We start from the raw sequence: 16,680 nt of genomic DNA on the forward strand, positions 1-16,680 counted from the left end.
TTCCCAAGGTAGTTCACATGCTTTAAGGCACTTCATGTATATCAAGACATTGGTCACACCTCCTGAGGCACTTTTAGGGTTGTTTCGCACATGTGGATGCCTTCTTGATATGCCACATGGAAGAATTGAAATTGTTGTCTTGTTTGGTCAATTTTTAGAGCATTACTATTGTTTGTAAAGGAAGATTTTGCAAACATGGCAGCTATGGGGATTATAGCTTGTAGCGTTTGATGACATGAGTGCTGATATGGCATGCACTTGGAACTGCCTTGATGATATGGACTTACCTTGAAGCTTCATGAACTGGAAATGAAGGTCAAATTCATTATCTTTGATGTCACTTGGTTGGCTAGGGTTTTAATGACCAAATTTATTGGCTTGAAAGCAACAACCCCACAATTCATGGAGGCTCCCTAACCCAAGGCATGACCATGGGCCTTCATTTGAGATACTATTAGTGGGCGTTGGATTGTTATATTGCATGATTTATGGAGTTGTTATCATTGATGCGCCCCAATCATTGACTTCTTCTTAAGGCAGTTGCATTACATGAGGCTTGGACCACACGTTCATTGGATGCCTTTTGAATGAGGAGGTTACTTCAACATGTTTGGAGCACAGGACCACCATATTTCATGTAGGATGTTGACTATCTACAACAACCTTAGAGCTTTGGGAGGCTAGATATGGCACCATGGACCATTTCTTCTCTTCATAGATGGATCGACCCCTATTGTGGGGATTTAACTCATTTTTTCATTGTACATATGGTTTGACAATTTTATTTTAATGACGTGTTAAATTAGTTGATTTTAGGAAGTTAGATTTGGCTTTCTTAGACTAGATCTAAGGAATTGAATAAAACACTATTATTTTATTGTAAGGGAAGTTAGATCTCACTCTATAAAAGGAAGATAACTTCCTCATTTGTACTCATGGTTGAATTATGAGAGCATTCTTCTCCTTGGAGCTTAATGGATATATATTTTTGGGAGCATTTTTGATGTTAAGGGCTTTATCTATTTGGTGAATGTTTTCGTCTTTAAAGGCTTGTCTTTTTAAGTTATCTCTATATATTTCCTAAGTCACTGCGTTCGCGTTTGTGTTCTAGTTCAGTGATTTTGAACTTCTAATAAAATTCGACAGTTAAAATTTTGACAATAAAATTTGGCATTAAATTCAGCATACTAGAAATTTGAGTGTGTGTGTGTGTGTGTGTATATATACCTTCGTAGACTCACTGTGCGAAGTTGGATCCCTTGTCCTACAAACAAGGGGTTCTCATAACCAATGTGGTGTCTGGGTTGGCCATGTTCTTAAAATTAAATAATAATAATAATCAATGTTTCATTAATCGTTATCGGGATAATATCGGGGCGAGGAAAAAATAAAAAAAAATCGTAATTATCGGGAAATAATCAGAAATAATCGGGAAATAATCAGAAATAATCGGGAAATAATCATTTGGTACAAAAATATTCATTTTTTTTCATTTCTTCAATTTTTTTAATATCTAAACCATCTACAACATAAAATAAATACATTGACACATAAATATGATAAAAGAACTAATATATAAGATGTTTAAGATCATTTTTAGTGCTAAAATCACACATAACATTGAATCATGTCCTGAATAGTAAGTACTGACTTGAGTCCCAACTCAGCCTCAAAATATCAACAAAAAATATAATAATGTATCTCATCATGTCATCATGTCATATACAATAAAATGAAGAAAATAACTAAAGTATAATCCTATTGATTTCCTTTGCCCCTCTTGTGAGAAAATGCCACAGCTTTCCCTTTCCCTCTAGATGTAGATGCTGGTGCCCGTGCTGGTGGAGATGGCAGTGGAGTCTGATGTGCTCTACAAGCTGAAGAACTAGAAGTAGGAGCTATAGGAGGTAGACCACGTCTTCTACTAGTGGCAGGGGTAGCTCGGGCAGGTGGTGTCACCTCCTCCTCCTGTTCCTGTCGTTCTTCGTACTCCTCCTGCTTCTCCTCCCCCTCCACTACATCTTGCACTAACCAATCATCAACAGAGTCCATGAGAGGCCTCTCGGCCTCAACCCTCCATGCAACAGTGGTGTCAAGCCCATCCAATGAGATGGCATCCCCATCAGGTGTCCTCTCAAGTTGCCTCACCCACAATCAAATATTGTAGTAGACGTAGACCATGTCATTAAGTCGCTGGGACTCCAATCTGTACAAAGATCATGACATAATAATTAATAATTATAAAGAAAAACATTGTTTAATGAATTCAAAAATTTATTTGGAAATTTGCAATATTTTAAATGTTTAAGTGTTAACCTGTTGCGCTTCTTGTTGTGTATTTTTTCAAATACACTCCAGTTGTGCTCACATCCTGAGGAGCTACATGTTTGGCTGAGGATGCGAATGGCAAGCTTTTGCAGAAGGGGTACCCTGCCACCATACATTTTCCACCATGCATCTACAACAAAATTACAAATAAAATTTTAAATAAACATAAGAAAAAAATGGAATTTGAAGAGACAATGAAATTTGAAACAAAGTTGCAAACTAAAAAGTACCTGGCATTTTAATCATCCTATCAGTGACAACCATCTCAAAGCCAAATGTGCCACTTGCCATCCTATATATCTCAATTTGTTTAGATATCTCTATATGTTGTTCTGGAGATCGCACCATCTTCTGGACACAGGATAAGAATCCATCCATGATCTCAGCATCAAAATCAAACCCACATGCGTAAGAAAATGCAGGGTTCAGGAAAAGCCTAGCAGCATGAATGGGACGATGGAGTGTGTTGTTCCATCGCTCATCAATCACTCCCCATAGGAGGAGTTGTCTCTGAAACCCATCATCTCCCTTACCATCATAGTAGGCCCGAATGGCTTCTTTGGCCCTGTCCATGGCCTCATACAAATAACCCATTGTGGACTTCTCACCATCAACCAACCGAAGAACCTTTACCAAAGGTTCAGTAATGACGCACACCTCTTGCACTCTTGCCCAGAAGTCTTCCTGGTATGAAACTAGTCTGCATACGGTCTCTCCCTCTAGTTTGCGGCTCATTGGCAAAGCACGCCACTCCTCTGAAAGAAACATTCTCCTCACATCCCACATAGAATTCAAGAGGGGATTGAAGAGATATGAAACTGGTGGCAAACCGTGTAATGGCGGGGCGCACCAACTCTTTGTTGTTGGTGAATCTTCTCATCAAGCTAAGCACAGATGTATGGTTATATATAAATTTTGTAATGCTTTTGGATGAATCAACAATATCTTTGACAAAGGGAATTTTCCCTATGTCCTCCAACATCAAATCAATACAGTGTGCAGCACAAGGTGTCCAAAACAAAGTAGGATCCCTGTCCATAAGCATCCTGCCGGCAGCAGCATAATTTGTAGCATTGTCCGTTATGACTTGGACAACATTTTCTGCACCCACCTTCAAAATAAACACATCTAGCAAATCACATAAAGTTCTTGCATCTTTGATTTGTGTAGATGCATCAACAGATTTGATAAACATAGTCCCCTTGGGACAACTAACCAAGAAGTTTATAAGGGTTCTCCCCTTTTCGTCAGTCCAACCATCTGACCTCACAGTGCATCCTGTTTGTGCCCATGATGCCCTAAAAACCTCCAATCTTTGAGTGTAGTCACGCTTTTTATTTTGAAGAATCCGGCCTCTGAAATCATGATAAGAAGGGACTTTGTAACCTGGGCCAACACTTGCAATAGCATCAACAGCAGGTTGGAAAAATGGATTATTCCTTACAATGCTGAAAGGAATATCACTCCAAAAGAGAAATTTTGCCAGCAACTTGTCAGCTTGTTCTTTCTCAGTTCTTTTTAGCATTGAACTGATAGATGGCTGTGAACTAGGTGTGTTTCGAGGAACAAAAAATGATGTGGCAGCTACCGGATTGGTTGATGCTGCAGTAGAACCAGTGCCACTTGTTTTAGCTGACCTTTTTAGTTGCCTTTTGATTTCTTCTTTGGCCTCTCTATTCTGGTCTAAATTTTCCAATGCTCTCATGGCTCTTTGGATGAGTTCAGGATTTGTATTTGTACAAGGCCCCACATCTTTTCCAGGGATTTGTGCAAGGTTAAACTTCAACCTGTACACCCCCCCGGACATAGAGTGGCCACACAACTTGCAAGTCAAGTTTAGTCTATCATTCAGAGCATCAGGTTCACCATATTCCCAGAAAGGATCCAATTTCTTTGACATGTTTGTTTTTGAACTTTGAAGTTGCAAACTTGAATGGTGTTTCGGTGAAGTTGTGAACGTATGGGAAAATAAGGATTACAATTTAGTATTTAAAAAATTACAAGTTACAAATTTACAATTTAGTATTTTTAATTTTTACATTGTACAATGAAAACCCAAGTTACCCAACCAAAAACAACCATTCCAAAGTTCAAACCCAAGTTACCCAACCATTCCAAACCCAAGTTACCCAACCAAATGGCAAAAACAATGAAAAAAACATAAACAATGTTTAAAAACAATGAAAACAAAAAAAAAATTGGTTCCCATAGTCATACCAAGTTACCCAATCAAAAACAATGAAGAAATACAAAAACAATCTTTAAAAACAATGAAAACTAAAAAGAATTGGTGCCCATAGGCCATACCAAGTTACCCAACCCAAAACAATGAAAAAATACAAAAACAATGTTTTTAAACAATGAAAACAAAAAAAAATTGATCCACATACTGTTTCTATGGAGAAATCGGTCTCCTCCTCTTGATTTTCTCCTCTAAGCACTTGAATCAGCTTCAAACCCTCTCCAGCAACGTCTCCCAGCTCTCCTCTGCCCTCCGTGCGCGACTGTGCAAATGATTTCATAAAAAAACCAAAAAAAACTTTATAAAACCTCGCTACCGGAGACCCCCATGATAATTTCGATTGTTATCGTGATAAATTCGAATTTATCGTGATAATTTCAAATTGTCGTGATAATTTCATAAAAATTGGACAAAAAAAATTACCTGCGATAAATTCATATAAAAATCGCGATAAAATCGTTTTCTCGAAAAAAGCGCGATAAAACGATAAAATCGCGATTTTCACAACACTGATAATAATAATATAAAAAAATTCAATATTGCCATCAACTCCTATATTTAGTGTCAATAAAATTCAATATTCTATGTAACCCAAAAACAAACAATCTATAACATATATTATATTTTGAACAATGTTTTACAAAACGGACTCGGATTCGGACTCGGCCGAGGATCGACTCGGAAACGGAAACGGAAACGGCAATGACTCGGCCGGCTCGATTTCAATGACTCGGTCGTTGTAAAAAATACATTAAATATTTATTTTTTTTATAAAAAAACATAATTTTAAATAGTTTAAACATAATTTTAAATATTTTCATTCAAGTTTCCAAACACACAACATTATAATATACATGGAAGACAACATATGATCAAAGTAGGCTCATGAACCAATCCATTATATCAAAATGGTACGGTGTACCCAATGGCAATAGTAAATACATAGTCAACTGTAGTCTGTCATACATGATCAAAGACTCAAGAGTCAAAACAAAATACAAATAACCAAGGAGGCTAGTAGCTACTGGCTACTGCCAGAGGAGCCAAGATCATCTCGAACAATCTCTGGATCATCATCATCAGAGGCAGAGCCAGACAAGGGGCCCCATGGCTCCTCCTCATCATCATCGTCTCCAACTGCAACTGTAGAAGTGGTGCCAGTACCAGTACCACTAGGCTGTGAAGCAGATGCAAGCTGAGATAGAGTACAAATGCGGCTGCGCTTCTGTCGTGGCTGAGCAGAGGAAGGCGAAGCACCTACAACTGGAGTCCTACTAGCTGGCTGTGAGACTGAGGCTGGTGGATTGGGATCTGCATTCAACTGAACACGCTGCAGTGGATCTCCAACATCAAGTTCATCAAGATCCTCATCAGGATCAAACTCTGGTAGACGACTCTCCACTACCCAATCTGATGTTGGATCAATGTCTTCCAACACAATGGGATCTGAATCAGGTCTTTTGTTCAGCAATTGGTTCCGTCTGAGCCGAAGGTTGTATTGGACAAAAACTAGATCATTCAACCGTTTTTGCTCCAAACGGTTTCTCTTCTTTGTGTGAATCCTCTCAAAGACAGACCAATTGCGCTCACACCCAGATGCACTGCAAGTTTGACTCAAAATACGAATTGCAAACCTTTGCAATTCAGGGCACTGGCCACCAAAGGCCTCCCACCATTGTGCTGCAAAAAACATAGGAGTGTAATGAATTATGAGTTAGATGAAGGCTGAAGCTCAACAAAATTACAAATTATATCTAACTTGAAATTGAGAAATTGAAAATTGAAATTTTTGTTTACCTGGCTCATCTGCTTCTCTTGCAATCTTTGCTAGGTTCTTCCCAAAGGTACCTGTTGCATTGGTGAAGGATGTGACCTGCTGATGTATCAGTAGCTGATCAGACTCCGATGGGACCATGCGCTCAATGCAATCAACCAGTCCATCTCTGACCTCCCCCCTCAAAGCTCCTGACTCCTTAGCTTTATAATGATACCGTGGGTTCAAAAAATACCCAGCTGCATGTATAGGGCGATGGAGTTGATTGTTCCATCTTTCATCAATGATTGCCCAAATGGGCCCATACTTTGCCACTCTATCCTTGTATGCTGCCTTTATTTGCTCCTTTGCTTGATCCATAGCCTCATAAATGAAGCCCATAGCCAACCTTTCCCCATCCACCAACCGCAACACCTTAACTAGTGGCTCAGCAACCTTCACAATCTCTGTTGCCTTTCTCCAAAAAGTTTCATCATGGACTTTCCTTCTCAATTCTCTGCCTTCTGGTTTGTTAGACCAACTGCTATTATTCCAATCATCACTGGAAAACATCTTTTGCAAGTTTCTATGTTGGGAAAGCATAGATTGCAATGTCAAAAAATGTGTAGCAAATCTAGTGATGGCAGGCCTAATAATATCCTTGCCTCCAGTGTGTTTCCTCATGATACTCAAAACCAGTGTATGATTGTAGATAAATTTTGTTATGCTTTTGGCATTATCTACAGTGGTTCTGGCCCAATCTAATTTCCCAATATCCTCAAGCATGAGGTCTATGCAATGTGCAGCGCATGGGGTCCAAAAGATGGTCTTGTGTTTTTCCTCTAACAGTCTACCAGCAAGAACATAGTTAGAGGCATTGTCTGTGATGATTTGAACAACGTTAGCCACCCCCACACCCTGAATAACCTCATCCAATAGCTGAAACAACAAGTGGCCATCTTTTACCTTATCAGATGCATCAACTGATTTTAAAAACATGGTTCCCTGTGGGCAGAAGACAAGAAAGTTTATGATGGTACGGTTTCTTTGATCAGTCCATCCATCTGACATGATGGTACACCCTGTTCTTGCCCATGATTCCTTGAAATCTTGCAAATACTCATTAATTGATGTAATTTCTTTCTGCAAACGAACCCCCCTTAGCTCTTGCATAGTAGGGCCTTTGAAGCCTTTTCCAGCAGCATGTATGGCCTCAAACATAGGCTCATAATATGGTGAACGAGCAGCATTAAAGGGGATATCAGCATCATACCACCATCTAGCTATGTAGTCACAAGCAGTCTCCCTCAATTCTTTCTTCCAATGGTCATCTAAAGTGGGCTGAGAAAGTCCTTTACTAACTTCAGGACCATGTGCATCTGATGGAGAGGAGCCTGAGTGAGTGAAAAAACTTTTGATAGTCCCATCACCCTTCATTCTACCCTTTCCCTTATCTTGAACAGAAGCAAAAGAGGGAGGAACATAACGGAAAGGGTTTGATGCATCAGTTTGAGGGATAGAGGAAGAACCCTCAAACTCATAGTGGGGGTTGGCAGCCATCATTCTTTGTATCTCCCTCTTCCTCCCAATTTCAGCCTGTATCTCTTTTTGCCTAGTCTTATCTGCTTCAAATTTTTCAAAGCTTTCCAACAAAGTCTTTCTAATCTCCCCAATTTCGGGGGATTTACATGCAGTAATATTGCCTTTAATCCCTGCCAAGTGTTGTTTCAGCCTATGAATCCCCCCAGGACCTGACTTAATTTTCCTATGGCAAAACTTGCAACACATCTCATCATCAACCATTTCAACATATGCCCAAGCAGCATCTTTTGCTCTAGGTGCCATTTTTTGACTAGGAAAACAATCTGAAAATGAAAAAAAAAAATAAAAATTGATTCAATGTTCATTTATTTGACTAAAAACACTCTCTAAGCTATCTTTATATGCACCTAAAATTTAACAAGTAAAAACAGATTTATAGAGGTGGAAAAAAATACCTCCAGGCACAAACTGCCTCCTCAAACTTGCTCCAAAAATCAGCTCCTCAATGCTGCTCCAAATGGCTGCCCAAGAAGCTCCTCACTCCAGCTACAATGCTCCTCCAAGACTCCTCACTGCTGCTCCAAAACAAGCTCAAGAACTGCTCACTAACTCTCAAAGAAGACTCTCACTCAAATGCATAAGACTGCTGTGAGTGAAATGAGAGCATTTGGCTGTCTTAAATAGAGTTTGGGAGGGGGAAATGGACCCCAAATGCATTTAACTAATCACATAAACCTTTTCATGTCCACAAACCCTAACCAAATCAGCCAAAAATCAGCAAAAAATTAATTTTTTTCAAGTTAAAACGCTGCCCAGCGGGTTCCAAACGGTACGGCCGTTTTTTGACGTGACCCGGTCACCGAGCCGGGTCATGGGGCCGAGTTGAAATTTTTTTTGTTGACCCGGAACGAAACGGCCGTTTCGGAGTCAACCCGGCCGTTTCGTAAAACAATGATTTTGAATACCTAACAACACATAAGACTTCCACCAGATCTATCATTAGAATAACCAAACAATGCATGTAGCTATGCTATTTGTATTCCTAAAAATCTTGAACGCGTGAAACTCCCAATTGATTTATCATCATAATAACCAAACAACCAACGTAGCTATTATTCCTATTCCTAAAAATCCTATATAATCATAATATCGAAATAATGCTGGAGCCATTATTCCTATTCCTGAAAATCTTGAAAGCAAACAGTCAGGGTCAAGAACAAGAAACATGCCATGCAATAAATAACATGTGTAGCTACCCCTATTCTTAGAAATACCAAAAAGAAATAGTGGAGGTCAATATCAAGACCCTTGATGCATCACATAGCAAATAAGAGGTGTAGCTATTACTTTTTCTATAAATATTGAAAATAAACAGTTGAGGTCATGATCAAAACCCCACCCTTGACACACCATGTAACATGGAACCAATTAAGGGATCAATTGCAACTGTTGGAGAACCTATATCCAATAGAGAGTTAGTGCTCGTTTCTCTTCAGTGCCTTCTATTTGGGAAACCTTCATTACTCCTAAGCAACAATGACAAGTTTGCGACATTGGATGAGCTCATTAGCAAGTGCACTCAAGAAGAAACCAAGATGATAGCTAGAGGAAGGATTCAAAAGCATGAAAAAGGAGAGCCCTGTGCATTTGCTGCTCAAGACAAGAAGAAGAAAGGAAGAGGAAGACCATATGATATTAGAAAGCCTTCTCCTGAATCCAAGGATTCCAAGAGATGGTATAGAAAAGACAAGTCTCAAGTTGAGTGCTTCAGTTGCCACAAGCATGGTCATTGTGCCTGAGATTGTCCGGAAAAGAGAGGGTCTAACTTCAACAACAGTCGTGGCTTCAACAACAATAGGTTTAATGATAGAAGAAGAGGTGATGATAGAAGAAGAGATGATACAAGAAGAAGAGATGCTCTTGATGATCGTGAAGAAGACTATTGTCCGCAAAAGAGATTAGGAAATTCAAGGTACGAAAATAGTGGAGTTGCTACTCAATTTGAATATATTATTATTTCTGCTCTTTCTAGTTCCTCTCTCTCAGATTTGTGTGATAGTTTGGTTGGTAGATAGTGGGGCCTCTAGATATTTCTTTGAGTATCGTGAAGTCCTCTCAAATTTGGTTGAGAGGGAGACTAATTTGAAGATCATTCTTGGGGACAACTCTACTTATCTTGTGAAGGGTTATGGTTTTGCAATATTTCTTTTGGATTATGGGGAAACCGTTCTTCATGATGTTATGTATGTACTGTGATTAAAGAAGAATCTTGTATCTATATCTGTCTTGGAAGACAAAGGGGTGAGAGTTTCCTTCATAAGAGGAAAGGTCCTCACTTGGCCTATGGAATCTCGCATGAGAGATGCATTCACCTTGGGATATAGAATTGAAGGACCCTATAGTGACAATGGAAGACTGTTGTGAGCAGTGGTACATGATAACAATCATCAGAGTGACTGAATATATTATTATTTTTGCTCTTTCTAGTTCCTCTCCCTTGGATTCGTGTGATAGTTGGTTGGTAGATAGTGGGGCCTCTAGATATTTCTTTGAGTATCGTGAAGTCCTCTCAAATTTGGTTAAGAGGGAGACTAATCTGAAGATCATTCTTGGGGACAACTCTACTTATCCTGTGAAGGGTTTTGGCTCTGTCATATTTCATTTGGATTATGGGGAAAATGTTCTTCTTCATGATGTTATGTATGTACTGGGATTAAAGAAGAGTGTTGTATCTATATCTGTCTTGGAAGACAAAGGGATGAGAGTTACCTTCATAAGAGGAAAGTTCCTCACTTGGCCTATGGAATCTCGCATGAGAGATGCATTAACCTTGGGATCTACAATTGTAGGACTCTATAGAGTCAGTGGAAGATTGTTGTGAGCAGTGGTACATGATAACAATCATCAGAGTGAGCTATGGCTAAAGGTTTGCTCCTCTGCACTATGAAGCCCTACCTAAAGTAAGGAGGATGGTTTTTGGAATGCCTGAAGTTCAAACTAAGCATGATGGGGTATGTCCGGGATGTGCTAGTGGAAAGAAGTCGAGGGGACCATTCCCTTCCAGCAAAAGTAGGACCAATGATATTCTACAACTCATTCATTCTAATCTATGTGGACCCATGCCGGTAAAATCTTTGGGTGGCTATCTATATTACATAATCTTTGTGGATGACTTCTCCCAGAAGACATGGATATTCTACTTGAAGCACAAGGACAAAGCATTTGATATGTTCCAAGATTTCAAGGCTCTAATAGAGAATCAAACAGGGAAGAGGATCAAGGTCTTCAGGTCTGATAATGGTGGAGAATATACTTCTAATGAGTTTGTTGACTTTTGTAAGAAGGTTGGAATCAAGAAGGAGACCATTGTACCTTATAATCCTGAGCATAATGGTGTGGCTGAAAGAAAGAACATGACCATCATGGAAGCTGCCCGAGCCATGTTGCATGATTAAAAGCTACGGAAGTTCCTTTAGGGAGAAGCCACTAATACAACGGTCTATGTTCAAAATAGGATTCCTCATGTAGCCTTGGGTGACAAGATTCTCGAAGAAGTGTTCACAGGTGTGAAGCTTGATGTTGGACGTCTGAGAATATTTGGTTGCCCTGTGTACTTTCATGTGCCAAAGGACAAGAGAAACAAGCTAGAAGCCACTAGAAAGAAAGGTACGTTTGTTGGGTATTGTGATAATTCTAAAGCTTTTATAATATATATGCTTGGTCAAAGGAATATCGAGTTTAGCAGGGATGTGACTTTCGATGAAGATGCCGCTCTTGGAAAAGAAAGGGACATTACTCCTCCTTGTTGAAGAATGTAACTAGTGTCGGTCTTCATAATTGTATTCGAGTCATAGTGAAATATGTTTGTCAAAAGAAAGAAAGGAAATTTTATTATTAAGAACATTAATGGAGATTTGCTACTAAATCAAGAATAAATCATCAACATATAGAACCAAAATAAGAGGCATACCTTGGACCACTTTAAAGTAGAGGTTCTAGTCAGCATTGCTTCTTGTAAATCCAAGCTTCACCAGGTAGCTATCAATATGGGCATACTAGGGGGCTTTGAGACTTGCTTCAATCCATAAAGTGTCTTCTTCAGTCTGCAAACGTGAGGCTTCTTGTCATGTACTTCAAACCCTTGTGGTTGTTCAACATATACTTCTTCTTGTAGTATGCCATGAAGAAACCCAATCTTCTTCACATCCATTTGGTGAAGTGTCCATCTCTAGCTAGCAAGAAGGGCAATAGTATATCTACTGGTGGTATAGCGGGCAACAAGCGCGAAGATGTCATCATAATATTCTTCCTCTTTCTGGGAGAAACCTATAGCCATGAACCTCGCTTTATATTTCTCAATGCTCCCATCAACTCCATGTTTGACCTTGTACATCTATTTAGAAGTCACAACAAACTTCCCTCTGGGTCTCAGAACAACTTCCGACACATCATTCTTCATAATAGATTCTTATTATTCAACCATAGCATCTTTCCAAAATTGCTTCTACAAAGGTGAGTGGTTCAACATGTATGGTGGAGCTCGTAGCCACAACTAGTGTTGAAAATATCGGTATCGGCAAAATATCGGCGAGGGTCTAGAAAACATCTTATTGGCAATATCGACGAAAATATCGGCCAAATATCGGCAAGCATAAAAAAATGCATAATATATTCATTTTTTCAGATTTCTAAACATATAAAGCAATAACAACATGAACTAAACACATTGGCACATAAATATGAAGAAAGCACTGATATATATGATGTCAAATAGAAATGATACATCAAACTTCAAAGGCAATACCAAATCCTGCTGATCCCTGATAATTGTCCAATCAAGGACTCAAACAAAATAACATCACATATCCTGTTGATCCCTGATAATTGTCCAATCAAGGACTCAAATAAAATAGCATCATATATATAAAGCTTTAAAAGTATTTCATCATCATGAGTTATAAACTTATATGTTGCAAAAGTTGCAAAACAAATAAAACTAGCAGCTTTCTTTCTGTCTTGTTCAGCAATTGCTTTAAGAGCTTTTTGTATAACCTCTGCACTAGAAACCATACAAGGCATTACATCTACATCATGTGCAGGGAGTCTAGCCAGATGGTATTTCAATCATGTAACCCCACCTGACATTTGGTCCCACACAATTTGCATGACATATATGCCCGATTTGCCCCAGCCTTCCCATACTCCCAAAATGGGTCCAAGGCTTTTGGCATATTTGACAGTTGTAGCAAACTAATTCAAAACTAGGGCACAAAAAAAAACAAAAAATTGGCATTAACCCCCCCCCAACACAAAATAATAAGTAATAACCACCTCATTTAAAAAAAATTACTACATTATTTGCAATTTGCAATGTGAATGAAAAATGGCAATAAGAGGGTGCATAAGAAAGTTGAAAAAAATATGAAGCTTGTTATCCAAATATGGAGAAAACCCTTGCATTGGCTCATGGGCATGAAAATCATAGCAAATGAAAAAAAAAAGAAACAAAATGTTGGTAGGCAAAGAGGCAAACAAGCATAACCCTAAATCTATGAAAAAATCATTAACATAGAGGATTTTAAGAACACACCTGTTAATGGAAGAGCCTTTGTTGCTCGAGTGCAAGAGGGAGATGGCCTTTGAGTTTCAAATAAAAGACCTTGGATTGATGTATTATTTTCCGGGCTTAGAGCTATGGCAAGGGCCTGGTGAGATTTTCCTTTCTCAAGGAAAATGTTGTGAAACTATTGGAAAGATTTGGAATCGTAGAATGTAAGTCCATGGCCACTGCGATGGAGATGAACTTCAAGAAGCTTTGTGGAGAGGAGGGGCCATCATTTGGTAGCTTTTATCAATCTGAAAATTATACTACTGTTTGCTTGAGCTCTTGAGCCAAGTCAATATTGTGTGGTTCAGCACATGAGGTTTCCGAGGGGAAATCTCAACTCCTTCTTCGGTGGACTTTGAGTGCCACCCTAGAGGAGCCCTTGCTTTATTGTGGAGCTTTTCGGGTTGTAATTCTATAGGTTAAATTGTGGCATTTTGGAGCAGTTTGGGCACAGAGAGGTGCTGCGCTTTCTTGAGGAGAATGAGCTACAGAGCAGCAACATATACGGGAATTTAGGAGCATATTCCCTCAGGGCTCAGCAACATTTTTGCAGACGTTTGTCCAGTGGTTTGAGGGGCCTACTTTACTGGCCGAATTCTTCTCTTCTGGGCTAGCGCAAAAGTGATTGGTTGGGCCCTGCATAGTCATTGGTGAAGGTTGCTCATTGTGGAGGTTTGGTCGGTGATTTTGGGGCTGGGTTGGCTTGGGGACATAATGAGGATATTTTGGGGAGAATACTAAGCGTTTTGGAGGCAGCAAACAACAGTATTTCCTGGAGGGTCGAATTACCTAGCTGTTAGAGGAGCAAGCCACAATTAGGGGTAATTTTGAAGGTTGGAATTAGGCCCAACCCTTTCTGCTTTATTTTGGGTTTGTTGAGGAGAGGCCAAGATTAATTTGGCTGAATTTTCTGAGCAGACTAGAGGGTAAAAATAGGGGTTTCTTTCTGACCAGTAGTGCAGATTTTCAGGGCAGCACAAAGCATAAAGGAGGAGTCACTTCCCATGATCCGGGCACCTTGATTTCTCACCTGGGATTTATCTAGCTTGCCTTTGGAAAGCCCAAGTGCACTTGTTCTTGCCTATTGTACTCCTACCATGATATATAATAAAATGGCTGAGCTTCTTTTGGAGTAAATTGTTGATGTGCTGATATTTCTGTGGTGTTTTTGATTTTTGGTTGCATGTAAGAAATTTGTGGTTATTATCACTTAATGTTTCCATTAGGAATATTACATTTTGCTATTTTGAACAATCTAGAGTAATTTTCTTGGTAAGAAAAAGGGATAATTGTAAATTTAATACTAATTTGAGCCTTAAATATTACTAGTAAAGATGGATACTGCTCATTGTGATCTTGTGCTAGTAGGAATAAAGAAAATTCAACTGTTAACAACAACACGGGAGGGAAAAGTTTATTTGTTTTCCTAAAAAATGTGTTTAGCAGAAGGTTCTCTCAGTGAAGGATTTCTCCATATTGGTAACCATGATTCTTACTGTTACAAAAACACCAGATGGTCTACATTTTAGGTTCCATAATAAAATCATGATAGTGAATCCATGGGTTGAGGATGAAACACTATAAATAAATCAAAACCATGCTTCTAAGGCCACCTTTGACAATATTTCATGCAAAACATGAGGAAATGGCACAGCAAATTTAATCTTCTTGGCTAACTTCAATTTGTCCGAATAGATATTGTAAGAATATATATTATGCCAAAGCCAATTTGGTATAATTTATTATTAGATTAGTGGAGACCTTCAGAAACATTGTAAGATAGCAAAATCTGATTGCATTGTCAACTTTTAGTGTTCTTTGCAGTGTGAACATTTCGGGTGCATCAGATTGGGAGTCTTCAATGGAGACTAATTCTTCTATCCACCCCCTTTTGGCTTTGGCTTCTAGTTCCAGCACCTCTTGAAATTTTCTGGATGAGATTTCAGCTATGTATGCTTACATTTTGTCTCTGCCTCTTTGTTTCTTTGAGCTGGTTGTTTAGCTATGTGCTTAGATCTTTTGCTGTTGCTGTTGTCATAATGACCTACCACTATCTAGTATTTATTACACTGGTTGTACTCTTTTAGTCCCTATTGACCTACTCTGTGGTCTTTTGTTAAGTAATAATAAAATTATCTGTTAAGTTTTATGGTATGTTCTATGCTTACAGCAATTACTTCAATGTCTTTATTAGCCCAATAACAATTCACTTCAGATTTCCAATAGCAATCACAATGATCTTAGGTAGCAATCACCTTAGCATCAATTTCAGAAAACCATCGACAGTAACTGTAGATAGAACATCGACAGTAAATGAAGGAAGACCAGCCAAGACAAGAGAACACCGAGATTTAGGCTAATACCAGGGAAAAACCCCACAAGGGGGAAAACCCAACTGATATTTTCTTCTTGATAAATATCAAATGTTCAGAGAGAGAAAATCCGATAATGTACAATGATGATGAAGTCAAAGGCAAGCCTTCGACTGTCAAACTGACCACAAAACCCAGCCAACAGCTGTCCAAAAGATGAGCAGAAAACCAATCAAATGCTGCCAAGTGTCACCTCTGAAATGCCTCAGAAAGTCTGAATTTCAGACTGTTACAGGTCTCTGAAATTCGGTCAACTGTTGCAGAGTTGACCTGCGGTCAACGTAGATCAACAGGGAGGTCTGAACCTGTGGAAAGATGCTCAGAATCTCAGTGTTTGTGCCCTGGAGTTTGGTCAAAGAAGTCTCCCAAAACAGCCTTGCTGGACTCGGTCAAACAGTGAGAGAGAGAGAGCTCGGTCAACGAGAGTCCTCGGTCAACGAGAGTCAACAGAGAGAGAATGCTGGTCAACAGAGAGAGAAACCCTTCACACGTGCCTCAGAAAATTGTCTTCTTCTTCTGCCTCAGGTCTGAGCTGCCTTAGGAGCGGTGCCGACTTGTGTGAATGTGCCAAATGGGGTGAACATATAGCCCTATTTATAGTGGTTGGAGTGGGGTGAAGAGACATGTCTTTTCATCCATGAGCTGACATGAAGAGGAGCTGACCTGAAAATGAAGCATTTGGAGGAAGACAAAAATTCCAAAATTCCCAATGATGAATGATGCCATCAAGAGCTCTTCAAGGGTGAAGTGTGTCATCAAGAGGAGCCTTCCAAATGAGGGAATTGATCCCTAGTTGCCATCTTTAACATTATCTTTTCTGTGTGTTGGGACTCAG

At 39.2% G+C, this 16,680-nt stretch overlaps 2 protein-coding genes across 2 annotated transcripts in view; one reads left to right on the forward strand and one right to left on the reverse strand.

Moving 5' to 3' along the window:
* Positions 1-16,680, forward strand: part of LOC149256198 (aspartate--tRNA ligase 1, cytoplasmic-like) — a 75,450-nt gene that overhangs the window by 27,703 nt on the left and 31,067 nt on the right. The window lies entirely within an intron of this gene.
* On the reverse strand, positions 5,592-8,633 carry LOC149256199 (uncharacterized). The gene is made up of 4 exons (XM_089460927.1): positions 8,321-8,633; positions 7,178-8,188; positions 6,368-7,084; positions 5,592-6,250 (listed from the first exon to the last, which is right to left on the reverse strand). The coding sequence occupies exons 2-4, from the start codon at positions 8,166-8,168 to the stop codon at positions 5,592-5,594; spliced, it is 2,367 nt and encodes a 788-aa protein (XP_089317053.1). The 5' UTR covers positions 8,169-8,188; positions 8,321-8,633.

Source organism: Pinus tabuliformis, chromosome 7, assembly GCF_031772625.1.
Source record: "Pinus tabuliformis cultivar Carrire ecotype Pingquan chromosome 7, CPIR1, whole genome shotgun sequence".
Classification (NCBI taxonomy): domain Eukaryota; kingdom Viridiplantae; phylum Streptophyta; class Pinopsida; order Pinales; family Pinaceae; genus Pinus; species Pinus tabuliformis.